Source organism: Hydra vulgaris, chromosome 15 (assembly GCF_038396675.1).
Source record: "Hydra vulgaris chromosome 15, alternate assembly HydraT2T_AEP".
NCBI lineage: Eukaryota > Metazoa > Cnidaria > Hydrozoa > Anthoathecata > Hydridae > Hydra > Hydra vulgaris.
The window spans coordinates 36,663,876-36,682,870 of record NC_088934.1 but is presented as its reverse complement, the minus strand read 5'-3'; the positions used below and the strand labels follow the sequence as shown (position 1 = coordinate 36,682,870).

The following is an 18,995-nucleotide window of genomic DNA, read 5'->3' as shown; positions in this document are numbered from 1 at the left end:
AGGTTGTAAACATGATTTTTCCATGTGAGGTTTTCATTAATGCAAACACCCAAGAAATTAGTAACTTTAGCTCTCTTTATATCAGTATTATCAGTATACAAGGAAGGAATATTCGAAAGAAGATTTTTTTCGAAGCTCGGTAAAAGAGGATTCATCTAGTTTTTTCGATATTTATTGATTATTTGTTTGGCTTAAACCAGTTAGAAATTTTAATGATTTCATTATTCATTTTGATGAATAATGTTGGTAAGTTATTGTCAGTTAACAAAAGATTTGTCATCGTCAGTTAACAAAAGAAGTGTCATCGTCAAACATAATTTATTGTCAAATTTGTTGCGTTATAGTGATTATTAAGATAAATTAAAAAAAGCAAAAGTCCGAGTATGGATCCTTGTGGAACTCCGCGTGACATATTTAATAAATTTGATGATGAGGTTGTATCTATTTTAACAAATTGTTTCTGATTTTTAAAAAGTTTTTTAATAATAATAATACATTCCCTGTGGTTCCATAGAGTTGTAGTTTTTTAAAAAGAATTTCGTGATCAATAGTGTCAAAAGCTTTTGATGAGTCTATGAAGATGCCTAGAGTATATTGTGGTTTTTCAAATGAATTTGCAATATTTCTAGTAAGTTGAAGTATTGCATGTTCGGCAGAGTTATTTTTTTGAATCTAAATTGATTGTTGTATAATATTTTATTTATAATTATATATTCTATTATACAAAATTCTTTCCAAAATTTCTGAAAAAACTGAAATTGGGCGATAGTTATTGAGTTTAGTTAGTTCACCTTCTTTAAAGATTGATGTAACTCTAGTAATTTTGAGAGCATCTGGAAATATTGCTTGTTTATTTGGATTACTATTTTGAAAAGAATATTTTTTATGATGTCATAACAACCAATAACAATATTTCCATTAATATATCGCCTGGTCCAACCGCTTTATTAAGTTTAATCGTTTTGTAGGCCAATTCAAAATTTTCAAATGTTGTTTCAAAAATATTCCCACAAAAATATTCCCACTTCCCTGGTAGTACCGCGCTCAACTTGTTTCTCCGCGCAGCGGCCTTTTTCGTCAAGGTTCGTGTTTCGGAGTTATAGAGTTGAGAGAGGGTAATAAACCACAATTAAGTAGCCTCCTCGTCTGTAGTGGCTTTCTGGGCCTTGGGGAGGTGAAATAACAAAAAAAAAAAAAAAATTTAGAGAAGAGTTTAAAGGAGAGGGAGTGTCACTTGCTAAATTAGTGACAATAGGGACAAATAAATGCTCGCTATTCTAATTATGATCATTTAAGAGTTCGCCATTAATTTCAATAACTTTGGGCAGAGAGTACATTTTTATTTTATGATTACTGATGATTTCATACATATCCATGTTTTTTAGAATCATTTTTGTATTTTTCAAATAAATTGGTGTAGTAATTTTTTTAAAGGTTTTTTCTTTGTTTTGCATAAGTTTAATAGAGTTTTTTATTTTCAACTGTTTTAAATTTTAGCTATTTAACATACAATTTTTGTTTTATTTTCAAGGATTTTCCTAAATCTTTTGTAATCCACGGTGATTTTATATTTTTTATTTGTTTTACAAATCTCGCATTTTGGAAAATTTACATCGTAAATTTAATAAAATATTTAAAAAAATGAGTTGTACATATTGCTTGGTTCAGTAGTACTAATAAGACTCCAATTTATCAAAGATAATTGCTCTTTAAAAAAGAGGAAGATCTTTAAATAAGGACGATAAAAATATCGTTAATAAGTCATTTTATAATTATTTGTTTTTGTAGAAGTAATAATTCAGTAGTTCTATTAATAGAGAAAAAAATTGGAAAATGATCAGATGAATCACTTTTAATAATTCTTTTTTTAAGCAGTTTATTTGAAGTATCGGTTGTAATAATATTGTCTATTAGTGAAGCTGATTTTGTTGTTACCCTTGTAAGTCTATTTATTAAAAGAATTGCTCCATTTTCAAACAAATCGTTATAAAATTTTTTAATATTGCTATTTATGTAATAGTCATAAAATTTTAAGTTTAGATCACCAGTTTAATAACTTAATTTTTTTTCGTGAAAACCTTTTTTTTATGACATCATTAATTAAAAGATTATTAAAACTTTTAATTGCGCCTGATGGTGGGCGATAGCTGCATTTTAAAATTATATTTTTATTTTTTCGGTCATAATTTCAATAGTTAAAATCTCTTTATCGCCATCAGAAATACTCATGTCAGGCCTGTTAATAAACTGCAAACTATTGTTTACATAAGTAAGAACACCTCCACCTCGCTTGTTTGTTTTACATGCAAGCGGGACCATATTAAATGAAAGATGGAGATTTGGGTTCAATGCAATGTCGTCAAAGCTGCACTACGTTTCTGTTACGCATATTACGTTAAAAATCTTCTTTGTTTCTTCTAAGTTATTGTAAAAATTTTCAGTTTTTTTTAAGCTTCTAATATTAAAATGAATAACATTAATATGATCCCGCTGAAGAAGTTCCTTTTAATTTATTATTATAAAAATAAGAGTAGTATTTTGTAAAGAATAGTATTTTGTTAAGCACTTGTATCATAAAAGTAATTTAAGATCAAGTTTTTCGTTAAGTTCAAAGTCATTAGTTTGATGAAAATCTTGTGAATTCAATTTAATTTTATTTTGTTGAATTGAATCCATTTAAGAATTTTTATATTTTGATAATTTTAAAATAAAGGAACTTTTCTTAGTTAATCGCGTGTTATTAATTTTAAATTATATATATATATATATATATATATATATATATATATATATATATATATATATATATATATATATATATATATATATATATATATATATGTATATATATATATATATATATATATATATATATATATATATATATATATATATAGGTGCAAAAGTAGTTTCTAATTGTATTAGACACTACGGTTGCATATATATATATGTATATATATATATATATATATATTCATTTTTTTTATATATATTCATATATATATATATATATTCATTTTTTTCCCCTTGTACCAGTGACGAATCCATGAACTTTTGGTGGGGAGGGGGTGGGTGGGTGATGATTAAATAATTTAAATTTTGTACTATACTTTTGTCTCAAAAAAAAAAATGGCCTTAGTTTCTAAGATATTTTAAGAATTTTAAAATCTGATAGTGGTGGTGGGGGTTGGAAATGCATACCCCATCCCCTCCCTGGATCAGTCACTGCCTCGTATTATTATGTAATAAATGTATTAAAAATACCTCGCTGTGTTTTAAAATCTATGGTTTCTTATAAAAACTAAACTTGTTTGAGAAAAATTTACTTTAACCTTTTTTCTTGTTTATTTCGTTCGTTTTTATGATGCCAAATAATTTTTTTCCGAATATCAATTCTACAACCATTTGCGTTTCGAAGAAATTCTATTGTTTCTGTGCAATGTTTGCCCGAATATCTCATAATGCCTTATAATGATTTTTTAGAACACAAACTTTACGCTATCTGCGACAGTAATATAAAAATATCAATTAAACAAAATAACACAAAACTAATTATGAAAAAAAAATCACCAGTTTCTTCTCGGTTGACTCTCCGGTTTAGAAACTGCTAAACATTAGAACAAAAAACAGAGTTTTGTTCCAACACCAAGAGGCTCTGTTTTCAACAAAGCTCGGCTGCACAACCTTCCTAAAAGTGAAATCACTTGGCTTAGAAGCTAAGATCGGAATGAAAATATCTAAAGAATAGTCCAATTATAAAGTTTCTTATTACGACGAAAATAGAGAGGAACAGTTAAGTTCGATTCGTTAGAAAACATTTGGTCACAAAAAATGGGAACTTTAAGATGTATTAAAGATAAGAAAAAAAGCTTAAAAAGAGACTCTTTTAAAAAATATTATAAAACCTTTAACGCGTGAGAAAATTGTCACAGCAAACATTTTCAGAACTGCATAAAAAATTGCAAAACAATATTTACGGGTTCCTCAAACTAAAGATCTTTTTGTGCGTACCATTCTTGTCTTTATAAACGTCAATTTTTTCAAAATTTAAGATTTGAAAATAAAATTACTACAGAGTGGATTGATTCACCTGGAACACGTCATATCTGTAAAACGTCAATACGTGTTTTACTTCTGAGACAAGTTTAATGTCTGACTCAATACAATTAACTAGTTGATATAATGATGTAGGAACATGCTTAAATCAGCCCCATACATTAGCTTTTCAATTGCATTTAGCATAAAGTACTTCACCAGTAGACTGCCCCATGTGTATTGTTTACGTATCGCAGACGCAATATTACACTTTGTAACAAACACATTTATGGATGCTTTTACATTTTTACTAAATTTTTAAATAAATAATAGCCAAGATTTCGATGTTTTTTGGCTCTTATTTTACAACTATCTATATATGAATTCAAATCAAAAATCAAAAGAGGAATATTTAAATGCGACATTTCCGATCACTTCCCTGTGTTATTTGTCTCGCAAAAATGTGATAACATCTATGCACAAAAGGGTAAAAAAAATACGCGAAATATAAATGAAAAATCCATGAAAAATTTTAATACTCTTTTATCAGATATAATTTGGGATGACCTCTTGATATTGAACACACAGGTAAGGCATACGATAAGTTTATTGATAAAGTACATCAACTTTACAATACGGCTTTTCCTGTAGTTACACAATGTGTGAAAAAAAAGCATTATAAAATCCATGGATAACGCCTGGAATTAAAAAGTCGTCAAAAAAAAAGCAACGACTATATAATGAGTTTCTCAAAAAAAAAAAAAAACTTTCAATAATAAAACTAACTACAAAAACTATAAACGTGTTTTTGAGATGGTTATTAAAAAGTCAAAGAAATATTACTATACCGAGCATTTAATAAAACATAAAAATGATCCAAAAAATACTTAGAATATAATGAAGGAAGTAATTGGCACGAAACAAACTGACGGAAATAGTCTTCCTATAAATCTAAATATTGAAAATAAAACTATTACAAATAAATCTTTAATTGCTGAAACACCTAATATTTTGTCTGTGCAGGTACCACTTTATTTGAAAATAGAGACTACTGAAGTAAACTTACGGTCATATTTTACTCCAAATAAGACCTCTAAGATGGATAATTATGAAATTACTGAAAAGCAACTCTTAGATGCAGTATATCTTTTAAAACTAAACAAAAGTGTAAGGTATGCTAATATTAGTAGTAATGTAATTAAAAAATCGATAAAATACTTAACATTTTTTACATAATTTTAATCTATCTTTAAAACTAGGTATTTATCCGGAGAAACTTAAAATTGCGAGGGTTATACTTATTTTCAAATCAGGAGACATTTCTATTCCTGAAAATTACAGACCAATTTCAATTCTTCCTTGCTTCTCGAAAATCTTAGAGTGAATTATGTATAACCGAATTTTAACTTTTCTAAATATAAATAATATTCTATATAATAAACAGTTTGGATTTTCAGCCAGGGTGATCAACTGATCATACCATTAATAGTATTGTTCACGATATATTTAAAACATTTGACGAAAGTAAGTTTACCCTCGGAGTTTTTATAGATCTTTGCAAAGCCTTTGATACAGTAGACCATAGCATTCTTATAAAAAAAAACTTAAAAGTTATGGAGTTAAAAGCACATATTTAGAATGGCTCAAAAATCTAAGCAATAGAAAACAATACATAGCACACGAATAAGGAAAAACGGATTACTTGACTATAACTTGCGGTATTCCCCAAAGCTCAAAACAAGGATCCACTTTTATTTCTTATTTATGTAAACAATTTCCATAAGTTTTCAAACATTTTAAATTCAGTTTTATTTGCAGATGACACGAATTTATTTTATTCTAATGGAGATGTCAACCTTTTATTTAAAATAGTAAACAAGGAATTTTTAAATCTAGCGGAATGGTTTAAGGCAAACAAATTGTCCTTAAATTTAAATAAAATTAAATATACTATTTTTCATAGAATTCACGATAAAGAAAAACTTCCTGGTCTATATATTGGCAACTATAAAATAATTAGAGAGTCATCATTAAAGTTTTTAGGAGTGATACTTGACGAAAACTTGATATGGAGAGAACACATAAGAACGTTAGAAGATAAAATTTCAAAAAATATTGGCATTCTATACAAAGCTAAACAATTATTAAACTAAAACTGCTTAAAAATCTTATATTTCTACATCATACATTGTCATATAAATATGAAAATATTGCATGGTGCAGCTCAAATGTAAGTAAGTAAAAAAAAAACACGCTGTAAGAATTATTTCAGGTGCAGGTCGTTTCAAACATTCTAAAGAACTATTTAAAAATCATCACATACTTAATGTTTTTTAGTTAAAACTTTATCAAATTCTTATATTTATGTACAAACTTTATAATAAAGTAACTCCTATAATATTTAATACACTTTTCAATAAAATTATTCACGAGTACCCTACAAGATTTTCAAATTACAATTATGAGCAACCTAAAATGCACTATTTGGTTACTAAATTTTCTATTGCCATCAGAGATCCTAAATTATGAAAAACTTTATTAAATAACCAGCTGAAAAATTGTTCTTTACTTTCTCTATTCAAACAAAAACTTAAACAAAAACTTCGAAACGAAACTTTAATTCATTAACAAATGAATTAAATTCTTTTTAAGATTTTTTTTTTTTTTAATTTTTTTTTTAATTTTTTTTTTCTTTTTTAACAACTATCTTATTGACTGGTCTTTAATTTAAATTTTCCTTAAATTATTCAATTAACTTATTTTTAGTTTTTAAGTGCAATTATTATTATTTTTTTTTTAAATCTTTTTTTAAGATTTTCTTTTGATTATAGATTAGTAAATGATCTTAACATACTTGTAAAATTTGTATTTATTTTTTATTTGGTACAAAGTAATTTTATGTTTACATTTTAATGATTGTACACGCTTGCTGATGAAAGCACGTCGGGGCGTAGTGATAAGACAAATATTGTCTCCTTTTAGCCCCATTCAAGTAGGTTTTATTTACATAAAACAGCATTGTATTCTTTTTTTAATGAGGAAATAAATAAATAATTTCATCATGTTTATATTCACGAAAAACAGCTTTAGATGCTGAACAACAGCTCGGAGAACAATTAGTATCTGTGTTTTTTTTCTAAATTAGCATTAAAAGAACTCATCACTGTAGTAAAATCTACTTCAAAAAAACTTTATTCGGATTGTTTAGATTTGAATACAACTATCACAATGCATTGCGCATTTGACAACTTGCGGGAAAGGTCTATTGCTACATTTTTGACATAACACATCGCTCAATAAGTCCGTAGGATAGCTAATAAAACAACAACATTTTGACATAATTTGATTTTATTCATCAACATAGTCTCCTTTTAAGGCGATACAGTCATTCCAGCGCTTCTCTAACTTTTCGATACCATGTTTGTAGAACGATTTATCTTTTCCTTCAAAATATGCTTCAGTTTCGGCGATGACCTCCTCATTCGATCCGAATCTCTTTCCCTGGAGCATCCTTTTGAGATCTGAGAACAGCCAATAATCGCTGGGGGCCAAATCAGGCAAGTATGGTGGATGGGGCAACAATTCGAAGTGTAATTCATTCATTTTTACCATTGTTTTCATTGACTTGTGACACGGTGCATTGTCTTGATGAAAGAGAATTTCTTTCTTCTTCATGTGCGGTCGCTTTTCGTCAATTACAGCCTTCAATCGTTCCAATAATGCCATGTAATATTCGCTGTTGATCGTTTTACCTTTCTCAAGATAATCAATGAACAATATACCATGGCTATCCCAAAATATGGAGGCCATAACCTTGCCAGCAGAAGTTTGAGCCTTTGGGCGCTTTGGGCGGCTTTCACCCGCTGGTGTCCACTCAGCCGACTGTCGATTTGACTCAGGAGTGAAATGGTGGATCCATGTTTTATCCATTGTGACGTGGCGACGCAAAAAATCCTTTTTATCTCGGTGAAATAGTGCCAGACATGCTTCAGAATCATCGATTCGTTGTTGTTTTTGGTCCGGTGTTAGCAAACGCGGCACCCATTTCGAACAAAGCTTTCTCATACCCAAATGTTCGTGTAATATTGTAAACACACTGCCTTCTGATATCTTTATGGCCTCGGCAATCTCCTTCAATTTCAATTTGCGGTCGGATAAGACGATTTTATGGATTTTTTTGATATTTTCCTCGGTAACTGCCGAATTTGGGCGACCGGAGCGTTCAGCATCATCGGTGTTTGTACGACCACGTTTAAAGTCAGCAAACCACTTTTCAACCATTTGCCTCGATGGAGAGGAGTCCGAATAACACTTATCAAGCCATTGTTTGGTCTGCACCGTGTTTTTTCCCATCAAAAAGCAATGCTTAATGAGCACACGAAATTCTGATTTTTCCATTTTTTTCAATTCACAAAAGTTGATTCAATCGTTCACACACTAACTTGGTAAATAATGGTTCGATTGTCATGAAACTTTGACAGATATCGTTTGAAGGTTGGTACTTTCTAAAAACAATACGGATTCGGTATTTGTGTTGCCATCTATATGTCATCCTACGGACTTATTGAGCGATGTGTTATAAAAAAAGTAGAGTTCCATCACCTTTTTGTCTAGAAAAAAAAAGCACTGTATATATATATATATATATATATATATATATATATATATATATATATCTATATACATATGTATATATATTAACGAAGAAAAAACAACTTTTTCTATGGTACATTAAGTTTCAAGCCTAAGCGGCAATCATCAGCCATTGAATACAAAATCTGAAACAAAAAAAACCGCTAAAAATTACAAAATACTGAGTAGTGGGATTTTTACGTCGCTAAGACATGCTTGATAGCGACCAAAGAAAAAAACAAAATATTAGCTAATCACCGGTGTCAAAAAAAGATAAGAGAAATTTATTCTTGTGTCTGCATTTTGAAATCATTTCGTTTATTTATTAAGTTATCACATTTATATGTTAAAATATGTAATTTTTCGTATAAGCAAAGATTGCAAATTTTTGACGAAGTGTTATAAGGATTGCAACGTTTTACAATTTTCCACTTAATTAAGGGTGTAAACATTTTGTCTTTTATGTCCCAAATTTTTTTAAACAACTTGGTATCATTTTTATATTTATTAATGTTAAAAAACTTTAGGTGGTTAGCTTACCGAAGTTTGAATGGAGTTTCACATAATCCAAAATATACTTTTTCTTTGTAGTCAGGTTTATTTGACGACACTTTTTGTCGTCAAATAACATCAAATAAATCACCGATTGTTCATGGAACACTGTTCCATGAACAATCGATTCTTGTCGATTGTTCATGGAACAATCGGCAAAGAACCGATTGATTCAAAGAAATCGACAAAGCACCGATTGTTCATGGAACAAATGGATTTGTTCACACAGTTACAAGTTTTTCCTCATCTTTACCTTGGTTATATAATATCCTGTGATTGTGCGAATTAATGATGGACTTGATGTTTGGCATACGGCATGCATGAATAGCTTATTTTAATGGTATTTCGATTAAATATCTTACGAAGTTTGTGACCAACCGGAAAGTGCAGGTTTACCATGTTCAAAAAACGTCTGCCTATTTTTGTTGCAACATTGATGCTGAAAAGTGGGTTGTACCAGACTATGTTTTGCTTGTGAATTTTGAATGGGTCGGTTTTTTATTTGGATGGTAAGCGAGTTTGCAGATAAAACCTAATTTAAATAATGCATCTTAATAAGAAGGAATGGATTGTTTCAAGATATTTTGGTTAAAAGAATTGTTTGACAATCTTTTTCAATTCGATAGTTTGAGAAATCAATTCAATAGTTTGAGGAAGGCTGTTTTTTATACTTGGTGGGCGGTTGGAAAGAACTGTCATTAAGATTTAACGTTAAATCCAGATAATTAACTACAGCTGATGGATATAAGATCATTATTTTTAAAAATTTTCACAAAGTGCATTTTAATTTTTTCCAACCTCTCGGCCATTCCGGTTCTTAAACACTGCTAGACCATCATCTCAATACAATTCGAATTCATCTTTATTGTAAAACTTTGATGTGTACAAAAAGTGTACAAAAGTTTATACACTTGTTTTTGCCTTCTTTATCAAATTCAATATATAAGAATAGGTTTTTATACCATAATCAATCAATCATTTATTTCACTTTATAAAGTAAATACAAAGTTAGATCAGTCACAAACAGTTATTTAACTGACAAAAACGTGACAACCTACAAATATTCATTATAAATTAGTAGTAGATGAATAATAATATCAGGTAATATTAAAATAATAATACTATAATAAATAAAAACAAAAAAAAAATACACTGAAAATAACAAAAAAAAAGACACTTAAAAAAAGAAAGAATAAGAAACAAAAAATAAATGAATAAATAACAGGCTCTTAAATAGAATGATAAGAAAAGAGACAAAAACAACTTGAATTTTACAGGTATAAAGGATAATGTTAAAACAACATGAAAAACAATAATTGAGATAAATAATGCAGCCGAAGCTTTACTTGTTATTTTTAGCTTGGATAAATTTCTTGACTTTGTTGATGAAGAGAGATCTACTTTTTTTTTTTGAAACATTGTCTTGATTTCAGAGGAAAGATAATTCCATGGTTGATATTTAATGTAATTAATACCATAATACAAGTACTCTTCATTTGTTAGACCTTGTTCACTATTTTTATTTTGACTTATCTGTTTTAAGCAATATGTCCTGTAGCATTATCAAATCCAGGCTTGCATCTAAACGTCATTTTAGTTAGTTCCCAAAATATAGTGATTAGCACAGAAGTTTGTACATCACACTGCCTTTTAAGAGCATGGTTTAAAAGATCTTTTAGTGGTTTGTGTACTAAATAATCATCTAGATGAATGTTCTAAGAATATATGTGGTAGCCTTTTTTCAGCACCATTTCTTAAAAGCTAGTGTGTTGATTTTGATATATCACCATTAATAACTAATGCTAAAACTTCATCAGGTGAATATTTCTTAACAGCTTCAATGTAGTTTCTATTTCGAATTTCTGCATCTTTTGTGGCATTCTTGTACTTAAACTCACTTTTTAGTTTCAATTTTGTTGCATGAAGTAACTTAGGACTTGGGTACTAAGGTAACTTAGGGCATGGGTACTAAGGTAACTTAGGATTTGAGTACTAAGGTAACTTAGGACTAGATAAACTGTTAATAAAACTATTATTCTTTTTTCTTTCTTTTTTTTTGTTCTGTTCGAAACTTTTTCAAAAGAGCTACATGCTTTAACAACTTCATTAACTGATGCATTTAATAAAGTCTAGGTATATTTAGATCTTAAGCCAATTTTCATTACTTTACTCAAAATGAGTTTCATTATTGCTTAAAGCTTTCCAATTTCTACGTTATACTTTTGTAAAGTTTTTGCACTCAGAATCCTCTAATTTAATATTTACAGAAACTAGAAGAGTTATTATCGATGAAAAGAATGATTTATAATTAGTAATTATTTTATAAGCCGGTCAATGCCACCAAGTTTCATATTATTGCTAAACAAAAAAACTTTTTTTTTGCTAAACTCTACAATTTGCATTGAATTAAATAAAAAATAATGTAAAATGTATTTTTGTTTTTGAGAAAAAAAAGTTGATTTCAAGCAAATAACATGAATTACAAGTCACTTTTTTAAAATGTTAAAGAAATCCAAAAAAGAAAGTTAGGGGCAATGCTTATAGTTCAAATAGGTTGTATACATATTGCATTTACTAGTTCAAGCACTAAATAAAGGTTCTCGTAGGTTCCCTAAATTATGTGATGTACAAAATAATACTTTTTGTACAAAATAAGAGTAATAAATGTTAAAAATTTACCTCGTTATTTTAAAGCCAGTTTATAAGTGTATTGTAAATGTTGTTCTTTACTTTATACTTTTTTCGTAAAGGTATGCTGTTAAACAGTTTAAATATATAAACTAATTCCGTATTCTCATAGAATTTTTAAAGTTACTGTTAAAATTACTGTTAAATTAAAATTAAAGTTACTGTTTAAAGCTACGCATAAAATTTAAAAATTTCGCGCTTTTTGTAAAAAACTGATTTTTGTCGTCTTAAAATATACTATTTTACTAAAAACAATTTACAAAGTAGTAAAATAGAGCATCACATGTTTTATTATATGGTTGCGAATTTAATAAACATATTTTTTTAGTTTTTTTTATTTTAATTTTTTTTTGGCCCATTTTGCTGCGGTTTTAATGAACACCTTTTACTAAACAATGATCTTGGACAGTAAAATCTTATCAACTATTAATTCATGTTCAAATGTTATTAAAATAACACATATGTGGCTGTTTGTTTGCAAAATTAATTAATAATATTTTTAGATATTGAAGTAATACGTGTTATTAGAAGATTGGAAAGAAAAAGCTTTTATTAAAAGTTGTTTCAACATAAACTGAAAACATCGTAGTTTGTAATAATTCTTTGCAACAGTTTGAAAAATGAAAAATATTTTTCATTTTTCAAACTGTTTTTATTGAAAACAATTTACGTTTCAAAATAATCGTTAAACATTATTTTGGTTAAATATGGAAAAGATTGCCATTTACTTTTGAATTTAATTTTAAGTAAATTTTTAATCAGCATACAATCTTAATTGTTAATTTTTATTATTTGTCATGGTTTAAAAAAATTTTATTCAACATTTTTTTTGCTCTATTTAGAAAATGGATCAATTAAATATAAGTGCTAAATAGTTATGCCGTGACTATGAAATCTGTTGACTTCATTTTTTTAAATTTTATTTTATTCAAAGAACTGGGAGGTTAAAAATGGTTCACTATCTACAAAATTGGAAAAAAGGATAAAACTTTTTCTAGAGGATCCATAAAAATCTAGCTTAGGCTCATCGACCTCTAAACAGCTCTGAGTAAACTCTACTTTTTATAGATCTACTAAGTGTCCATATTGTTGCTCAAATTATTCGGTTTTTCATTTGTTGAAAACAAGATTGATCTTATAAAACCATACGTTGGGACTTTAATTTTTTCACTCATATCTTTGCCCACGGCCTTTAAAGCATGATCCATTCGTGAATAGTTCATAAGAAGGAAGCTAGCTATGAAGCTACAATATTTATAATATGGTAGTTGTCGAGCAACTCGATCATCATAAGGGTAGGATAACGATATGAATATAGTTATAAAAATTATGATTTGTTTTTGACAACAACTTAATTGATGTAAACTTAACAAGTTGATGTAAACTTAACAACTTAATTGATATAAACTTTTGTAAGTTAATTCACTCTGGAATATAAGAAGTGTACGCTAAGGGTATTTCTAATGTAAAACAGCAAAACAAAATAGCGGAAGTAATAACTTTTTAACAACATTTTTTTAATTTTAGAAGCTTCAGGTAATTTACCGTATGGCGTGTTTCTGATTGCAACAAGTTTTTTTTTCCTCTTTAATTTCAACATAAGTAAAAACCTGATCATGGTGTCTCTCTTCCCAACTGTTATTTAACCTGATCATGGTGTCTCTCTTGTTAACTGTTATTTAACCTGATCATGGTGTCTCTCTTCCCAACTGTTATTTAACCTGATCATGGTGTCTCTCTTCCCAACTGTTATTTAACCTGATCATGGTGTCTCTCTTCCCAACTGTTAAATGGTGTCTCTCTTCCCAACTATTATTTAAAAAAAACTATTGTATTCATATTTATTACATATTTTATGCGTACACAAAATATGTAATAAATATACATATATAATAAATATACAATAAAATAGCCATATAAAGATAATAAAACAGGTAATAAAATATGTTGTGAAAAACATTTGTCATTAAAAAAGATATAAAAATTATTATAAAAATCTCTTGAAAAATCAGTTAGATAAAATACAAAAAAATATATATTTATATAATACATATATACAAAATTAATATACTCCCAAACATGAAAAATACAAATATTAGGTTACAGAAAATATTTAATAAATATAGTCAAATAAAAACAAAGTAAAATGTCAAAAACTTCGTTTATATTTATTTTGGTTTCTTTTTATCTTTTCTTTTTCTTTTTGAAAAAGTGTCGTCATTAAATTGTTTACTGTTGGTAATTATGTTAACTATGATAATTATTAGTTCAGCTTCAATTAAGCTTGATTATTTTTTCTTTTTGTTACATTTCGTTTCAATTTATTTGTTCAGTTGATACTTGGTCACGTTTTGTTTCAAGTTAATTGTTCAGTTATTTTTGTTTAACTGTTTAACTTTTTATTTCATTGCTGTTATGTTAACTGTTTCATTGTTGTTTGCTTTATAATACTGCTCTATATTATAACACACAGTTTTAGAACCCAGAGTGGTTTTTTTCCTAAGTGAATTTTTCCTCGTCACACGTTGTGTTGGATTTAATTGAATGATAGATACAATTTGATCGGGCGGAAATATCATCAAAAACATTACCACTTATTTGCTAACTGCCTTTAACTTTACACAGAGTGGGTTTCCTTGCTCAGGAGAAACAACCAACAAACCTTCGTACGATGTCTTCGGTGAAGTAGGAGAAAAGTAAACAGGAACACGTATGTAACTTTTTGGTCTAAACATGAAAAGAAAAAAAAAGGTAAAAAAACTGTTGAGCTGTAGGAAAGTATGCCACGCCGGGTGACAGACCAATTTAAAAAAGTGAATTAATTATAAATTTGCCAAAGCGCAATTTTGAATCTTGAAGCAATTTTTCGACATTAGGGGAAAAATCATCGTCCTTCAATATTTAAAATTTTTTAACCCATATCGTAATAAATAAGAAAATTGTTAATTGCGTAAAAAAAAAAATCTAGCATACACGAGAAAATACGTAAAGTGAAAATATGAACTTACTGAATAGAAATCTCTGAAAACAAAAATTGCCTTGAATCACGTATATATACGTTGCATAAATCGACTGATGGATATGGGCGGGAAAAGGAAAAAAAAAGGGTAAAAATAAAGTATAAAACAAGTAGATGTGTTGTTTATGTTCTTGAGTAACAAAGAAATGTTTTTTTGCAACCTATGTGTTTTTTTGAAATGTTTTTTTGCAACCTATAAAACACTATGTGTTTCGGGGTGGCCAAAATACAAAAAAAAGTTGTCTCAGATTTTTGAAAACTAAATTCCTACTGCTTCAAAATACTAAGATTAAGGAAAATACAAAATATTTTTACTCTGGTGATAGTAACCCCAGAGATAGTGACCATTAAATTCAAAAATGGTTGCCAAATTTAAGTTTTCAAAGAAAATTATGTTTTTGTTTTTCTTGCAGTGTTTCGGGAATAATTTTTTTTCTGTCAATTTGTTTATATATTAAAGAGTATCAAATTATATACGTCTTAAGATGCTCAAAAAAAAAATTTTTTTTTTTTCTTTTTTAATTTTCATGATGTTTTAAGCCGAAAAAAAAAGTTTAAATCATAACTTCCAACTTCCGTGAACTAGCAAAAAATAAAGTATCAAAAGGTATCGACCAAATTATTATTAAATAACGTGGAATTGAGTCTATTTTTAAGAAATTAAAAAATTAGCTGCGACTTTTTGCGACTATGCGAGAAATTTTTCTTTGAAGTTTGCGCTACCTGGATTATAGCCAATTTTCAAGTTTTTGTTTTCCCAAGTGTTAATTGATCTAAAGTCTACATGAGACTTTGTATTCAATAATCAATTGAAAATTTTAGTTTATTATTGATAATTGACATTTAATTAGATAATTATTTGCATATATGTTATTATCCTGTCCTTAAAATTAACATTCCATGCTTGCAATTAACACAATTAAAAAAAAAAAAAAAAAAATAAAAAGAACAAAGCGTTTTATATTCAACTAAAATTAAAAGCAATGGATTTTACAATTAAAGATATTATTAGCTGTTTCAAATATTCAACAAAAGAAGAAAATATAAACAATGCTTTACTTTTTATAACCTCTAGAGTTTGTATGAGTGATGGTAAAAAAGAAAACTTGGTACAAAAGTTAAATGGAGTTGAATCGAATTACCAAAGATTTTGGAGAGATTCATCAAGAAACACAGTTTTTTTCCAAAAAAAAACACGAAAAATGGTTAAATCAAAAGTTTGAAATAGACTTTTTGTCATTGGAGTTGGCACAAAATATAAAAGGCCGGCCAAAGAAAGATTTTGACGATATGAGTAAGAGAAGTAAACGTCGGGTAATCGCAGGAGAGCATACAAATTTTGATTCAATTGAAAAGTCATTGCTTATAGCCCGTAGAAAAGTATATAATCAAAAAGATTTTTCTTTATTCAATGTGTTAACACATGTCATCAAAAATCTTAAAGATACACATCATATGTTTGTTCAGTTGACAAATGGCAACGATAAAATGACAGCTGAAGAAGCGGCTGCAATAATAATTGACGTAGATCTTAGCGTATCTGGCTACAAACGAATCCAACAGGCATCTAAAATAAGATATCCATCTTATTCAACAGTTAAAAAAGCACTTAAGTTGTGTTATCCACAGGATAATCACTTGGAAGTCAGTGATTTAAGAGTCAAGATTTAAGAGTAGATTTACAAGCACTTATGAATCATACCGCTGAAAGAATTGTAAAAATGAGGCAAAAAAAAAAAATGGGTTATTTGGATATCAGTAACAAACTAAGTGAAAATATGTTGCTTTTAAACAGTTGGGGTATGGATGAATCTACCGGGCAGGTATTGTATAACCAAGCGTTTTCCGATTCTGTTGACAGTCAAGATTCAAGCATGTTTGCAGTTGTAACAACACCTTTGAGGCTTAGTGTGTCAAATTCAAAAAATGACTTTTTATGGACCAACTTTATGCCTTTTAGATAAGATTTTGTAGGCCAATTGAACTTCATTTCATCAAAGAAACTGCCGAAGTCGTTTTAGGAAAAAAACGTCAAATAGAAAATGAAATTTCGGATTTGCATTCAGTTAGTATCGAATTGGTTAATGGAAAGTTTGTTATTATTGATTTCAATTTTATTTTGAGCATGATTGATGGAAAGGTTTTAGCAATTATAACAAACACATTGTCAACGCAGTGTTGTTGTATTTGCAGAGCTACACCAACTGCAATGACTTGTTTGAAGAACTTTCTAAGTGGATTAAGAGCAAAAAAAGGTGATGATAAGCTTATCATGCTTAGATAAGATTTCTAGAGTGTCTTTTACATATTTCATACTGACTCGAATACAAAAAATGGAAAGTTACCAAAGAAGTCAAGACAGTATACGATAACAAAAAGAAAATATTCCAGCAATTAATGTTCAAAACGAAGCATCTCCGAGTTGATTTTCCTGCAGTTAGTGGAGCAGTAACATCTACCACCCGAAATGTTTGCAGAAAAGCGTTCTCTGATCCAAAAGAACTAAGCGAAATATTAGGAACTGTTAAAAAAATTATTAAAATGTTCAAAAATATCTTAATTGCAATAAGTTGTCAGCAAACATTGAATCCAGAGTTAATTGGGCTATACTGTAAAACAGTATACTGTCGATATTTAGATCAGCATTATTGGTATAAAATGCCGTCAACAGTTCACAAAGTTCTTGCACATGGAGCAGAAATAATGATAAACTTGCCAGTTCCCTTGGGAGTTTTAGCCGAGGAAGCATCTGAATGCCGAAACAAATATTACAGACAACATCGTGAACTACATGCTCGTAAATGTTCAAGACAAGTAAATTTTAAAGACGTCTTTAACCGTGCAATGAGATGATCCAATCCTCCTATTAGTTCTATCTCCTTGGAATCTAGTCGGACAAAGAAAGTTGTGCTCAAACTTCCAAAAAAAGTAAATAGTTTTTTAATTTTAGAAGTGGACATTAAAGAATCAATAAAACTGACAGAACTAGAATCCTCAGACTTAGAATTATCAGAACCAACAGAAATGATTAACTTAGAAGATGAAATAATGAACAATTTAGAAGCTACTAACGAAGATTATTTGGAAGATGAAAACATTGACGTGTGAAATAAATATAGCAATATTAAAAGTAAAAACTATGAAAAATTTCCACTTTGAAGAAAGTTTTTTAAATATTCTCTTTTTAAAAATTAAAACAAGTTTGTACCCTTTTGTAGAAGTACTAGTGTCCTCTTAGGTATTTATGGCCTACACAGTTTACTAATTAGGTCTGTAAGGGTAATGTTCATAAGTTATCTGCTCCAATGAAACAATATAATTAATAATAAATAATGTAATCAGTGGTGTGGCTAGTTTTTCGGAGTTGTCCCTAAAAAAACAGTCCCAAAAATAGGGCCCAACAAATTTAAAAAAAATTTGAAATTTGTACTTTTATAAAAAACTCTTAAAATTGGGTCAAAACGCAGCGCCGTCCAGGCGTTTGAACTAAATAAGTTAATAAATTTGTTTAAATGACAAAAAGTTATTACTTTCTTCAAAACTATTTTTGGCCACCCATTTGTATAAAATTACGACATAGTGCATTAATATATAAATGTAATTAAATTTTTATTGCATAACTCTCTTTTAAAATATATATCTTACTAAAGATTTAATTTTAAACTTAATTCTGAGGTAACAAGTGTTTAAAATAATTATGCTTAGAGATAAATGCTTAGGCTTAAAGATAAATGTGTAAAATTAACAATATAATTCAGTTGAGTTTATTTTAAGTCAAATTTAGTGTTCACATGTTTTATGAGTGCGAGTCAACAGCTAGTTACAAATAATATAAACACACATATTGTACCTACTTTATATCTTTTATATCCAGCCTCGTGCATAATTTTCTGAGCATAAAATAACAGTCTATTTAACATTTTAACATTTTTTAACAATTTAACTTTTTACACAAATCACACACTTTAGTACAGTATTGTGTATACAATTGTTGTCTTTTTATAATCAATTTTAGTTATATATACATTCTTTAGCAACAGCTTTATGAGAACAATTGATATTTGGTATT

The 18,995-nt window shown here is 28.4% G+C and overlaps 1 protein-coding gene across 4 annotated transcripts in view; it reads right to left on the bottom strand.

The window, feature by feature from the left end:
* Nucleotides 1-13,400: 13,400 nt before the first annotated feature.
* Nucleotides 13,401-18,995, bottom strand: part of LOC101237638 (centrosomal protein of 192 kDa) — a 113,378-nt gene continuing 107,783 nt past the window's right edge. For 2 of the 4 annotated variants that reach the window (XM_065819999.1, XM_065820001.1), the window contains exons 35-36: nucleotides 14,499-14,634; nucleotides 13,401-13,716 (exon numbers count right to left, since the gene is read on the bottom strand). In XM_065819999.1, coding sequence (XP_065676071.1) covers nucleotides 14,502-14,634 — 133 coding nt within the window. In that variant the 3' untranslated portion in view covers nucleotides 13,401-13,716; nucleotides 14,499-14,501. Of the gene's footprint in view, nucleotides 13,717-14,198; nucleotides 14,635-18,995 lie in introns of those variants that run through there. The other 2 variants (XM_065819998.1, XM_065820000.1) reach the window with 1 other exon arrangement.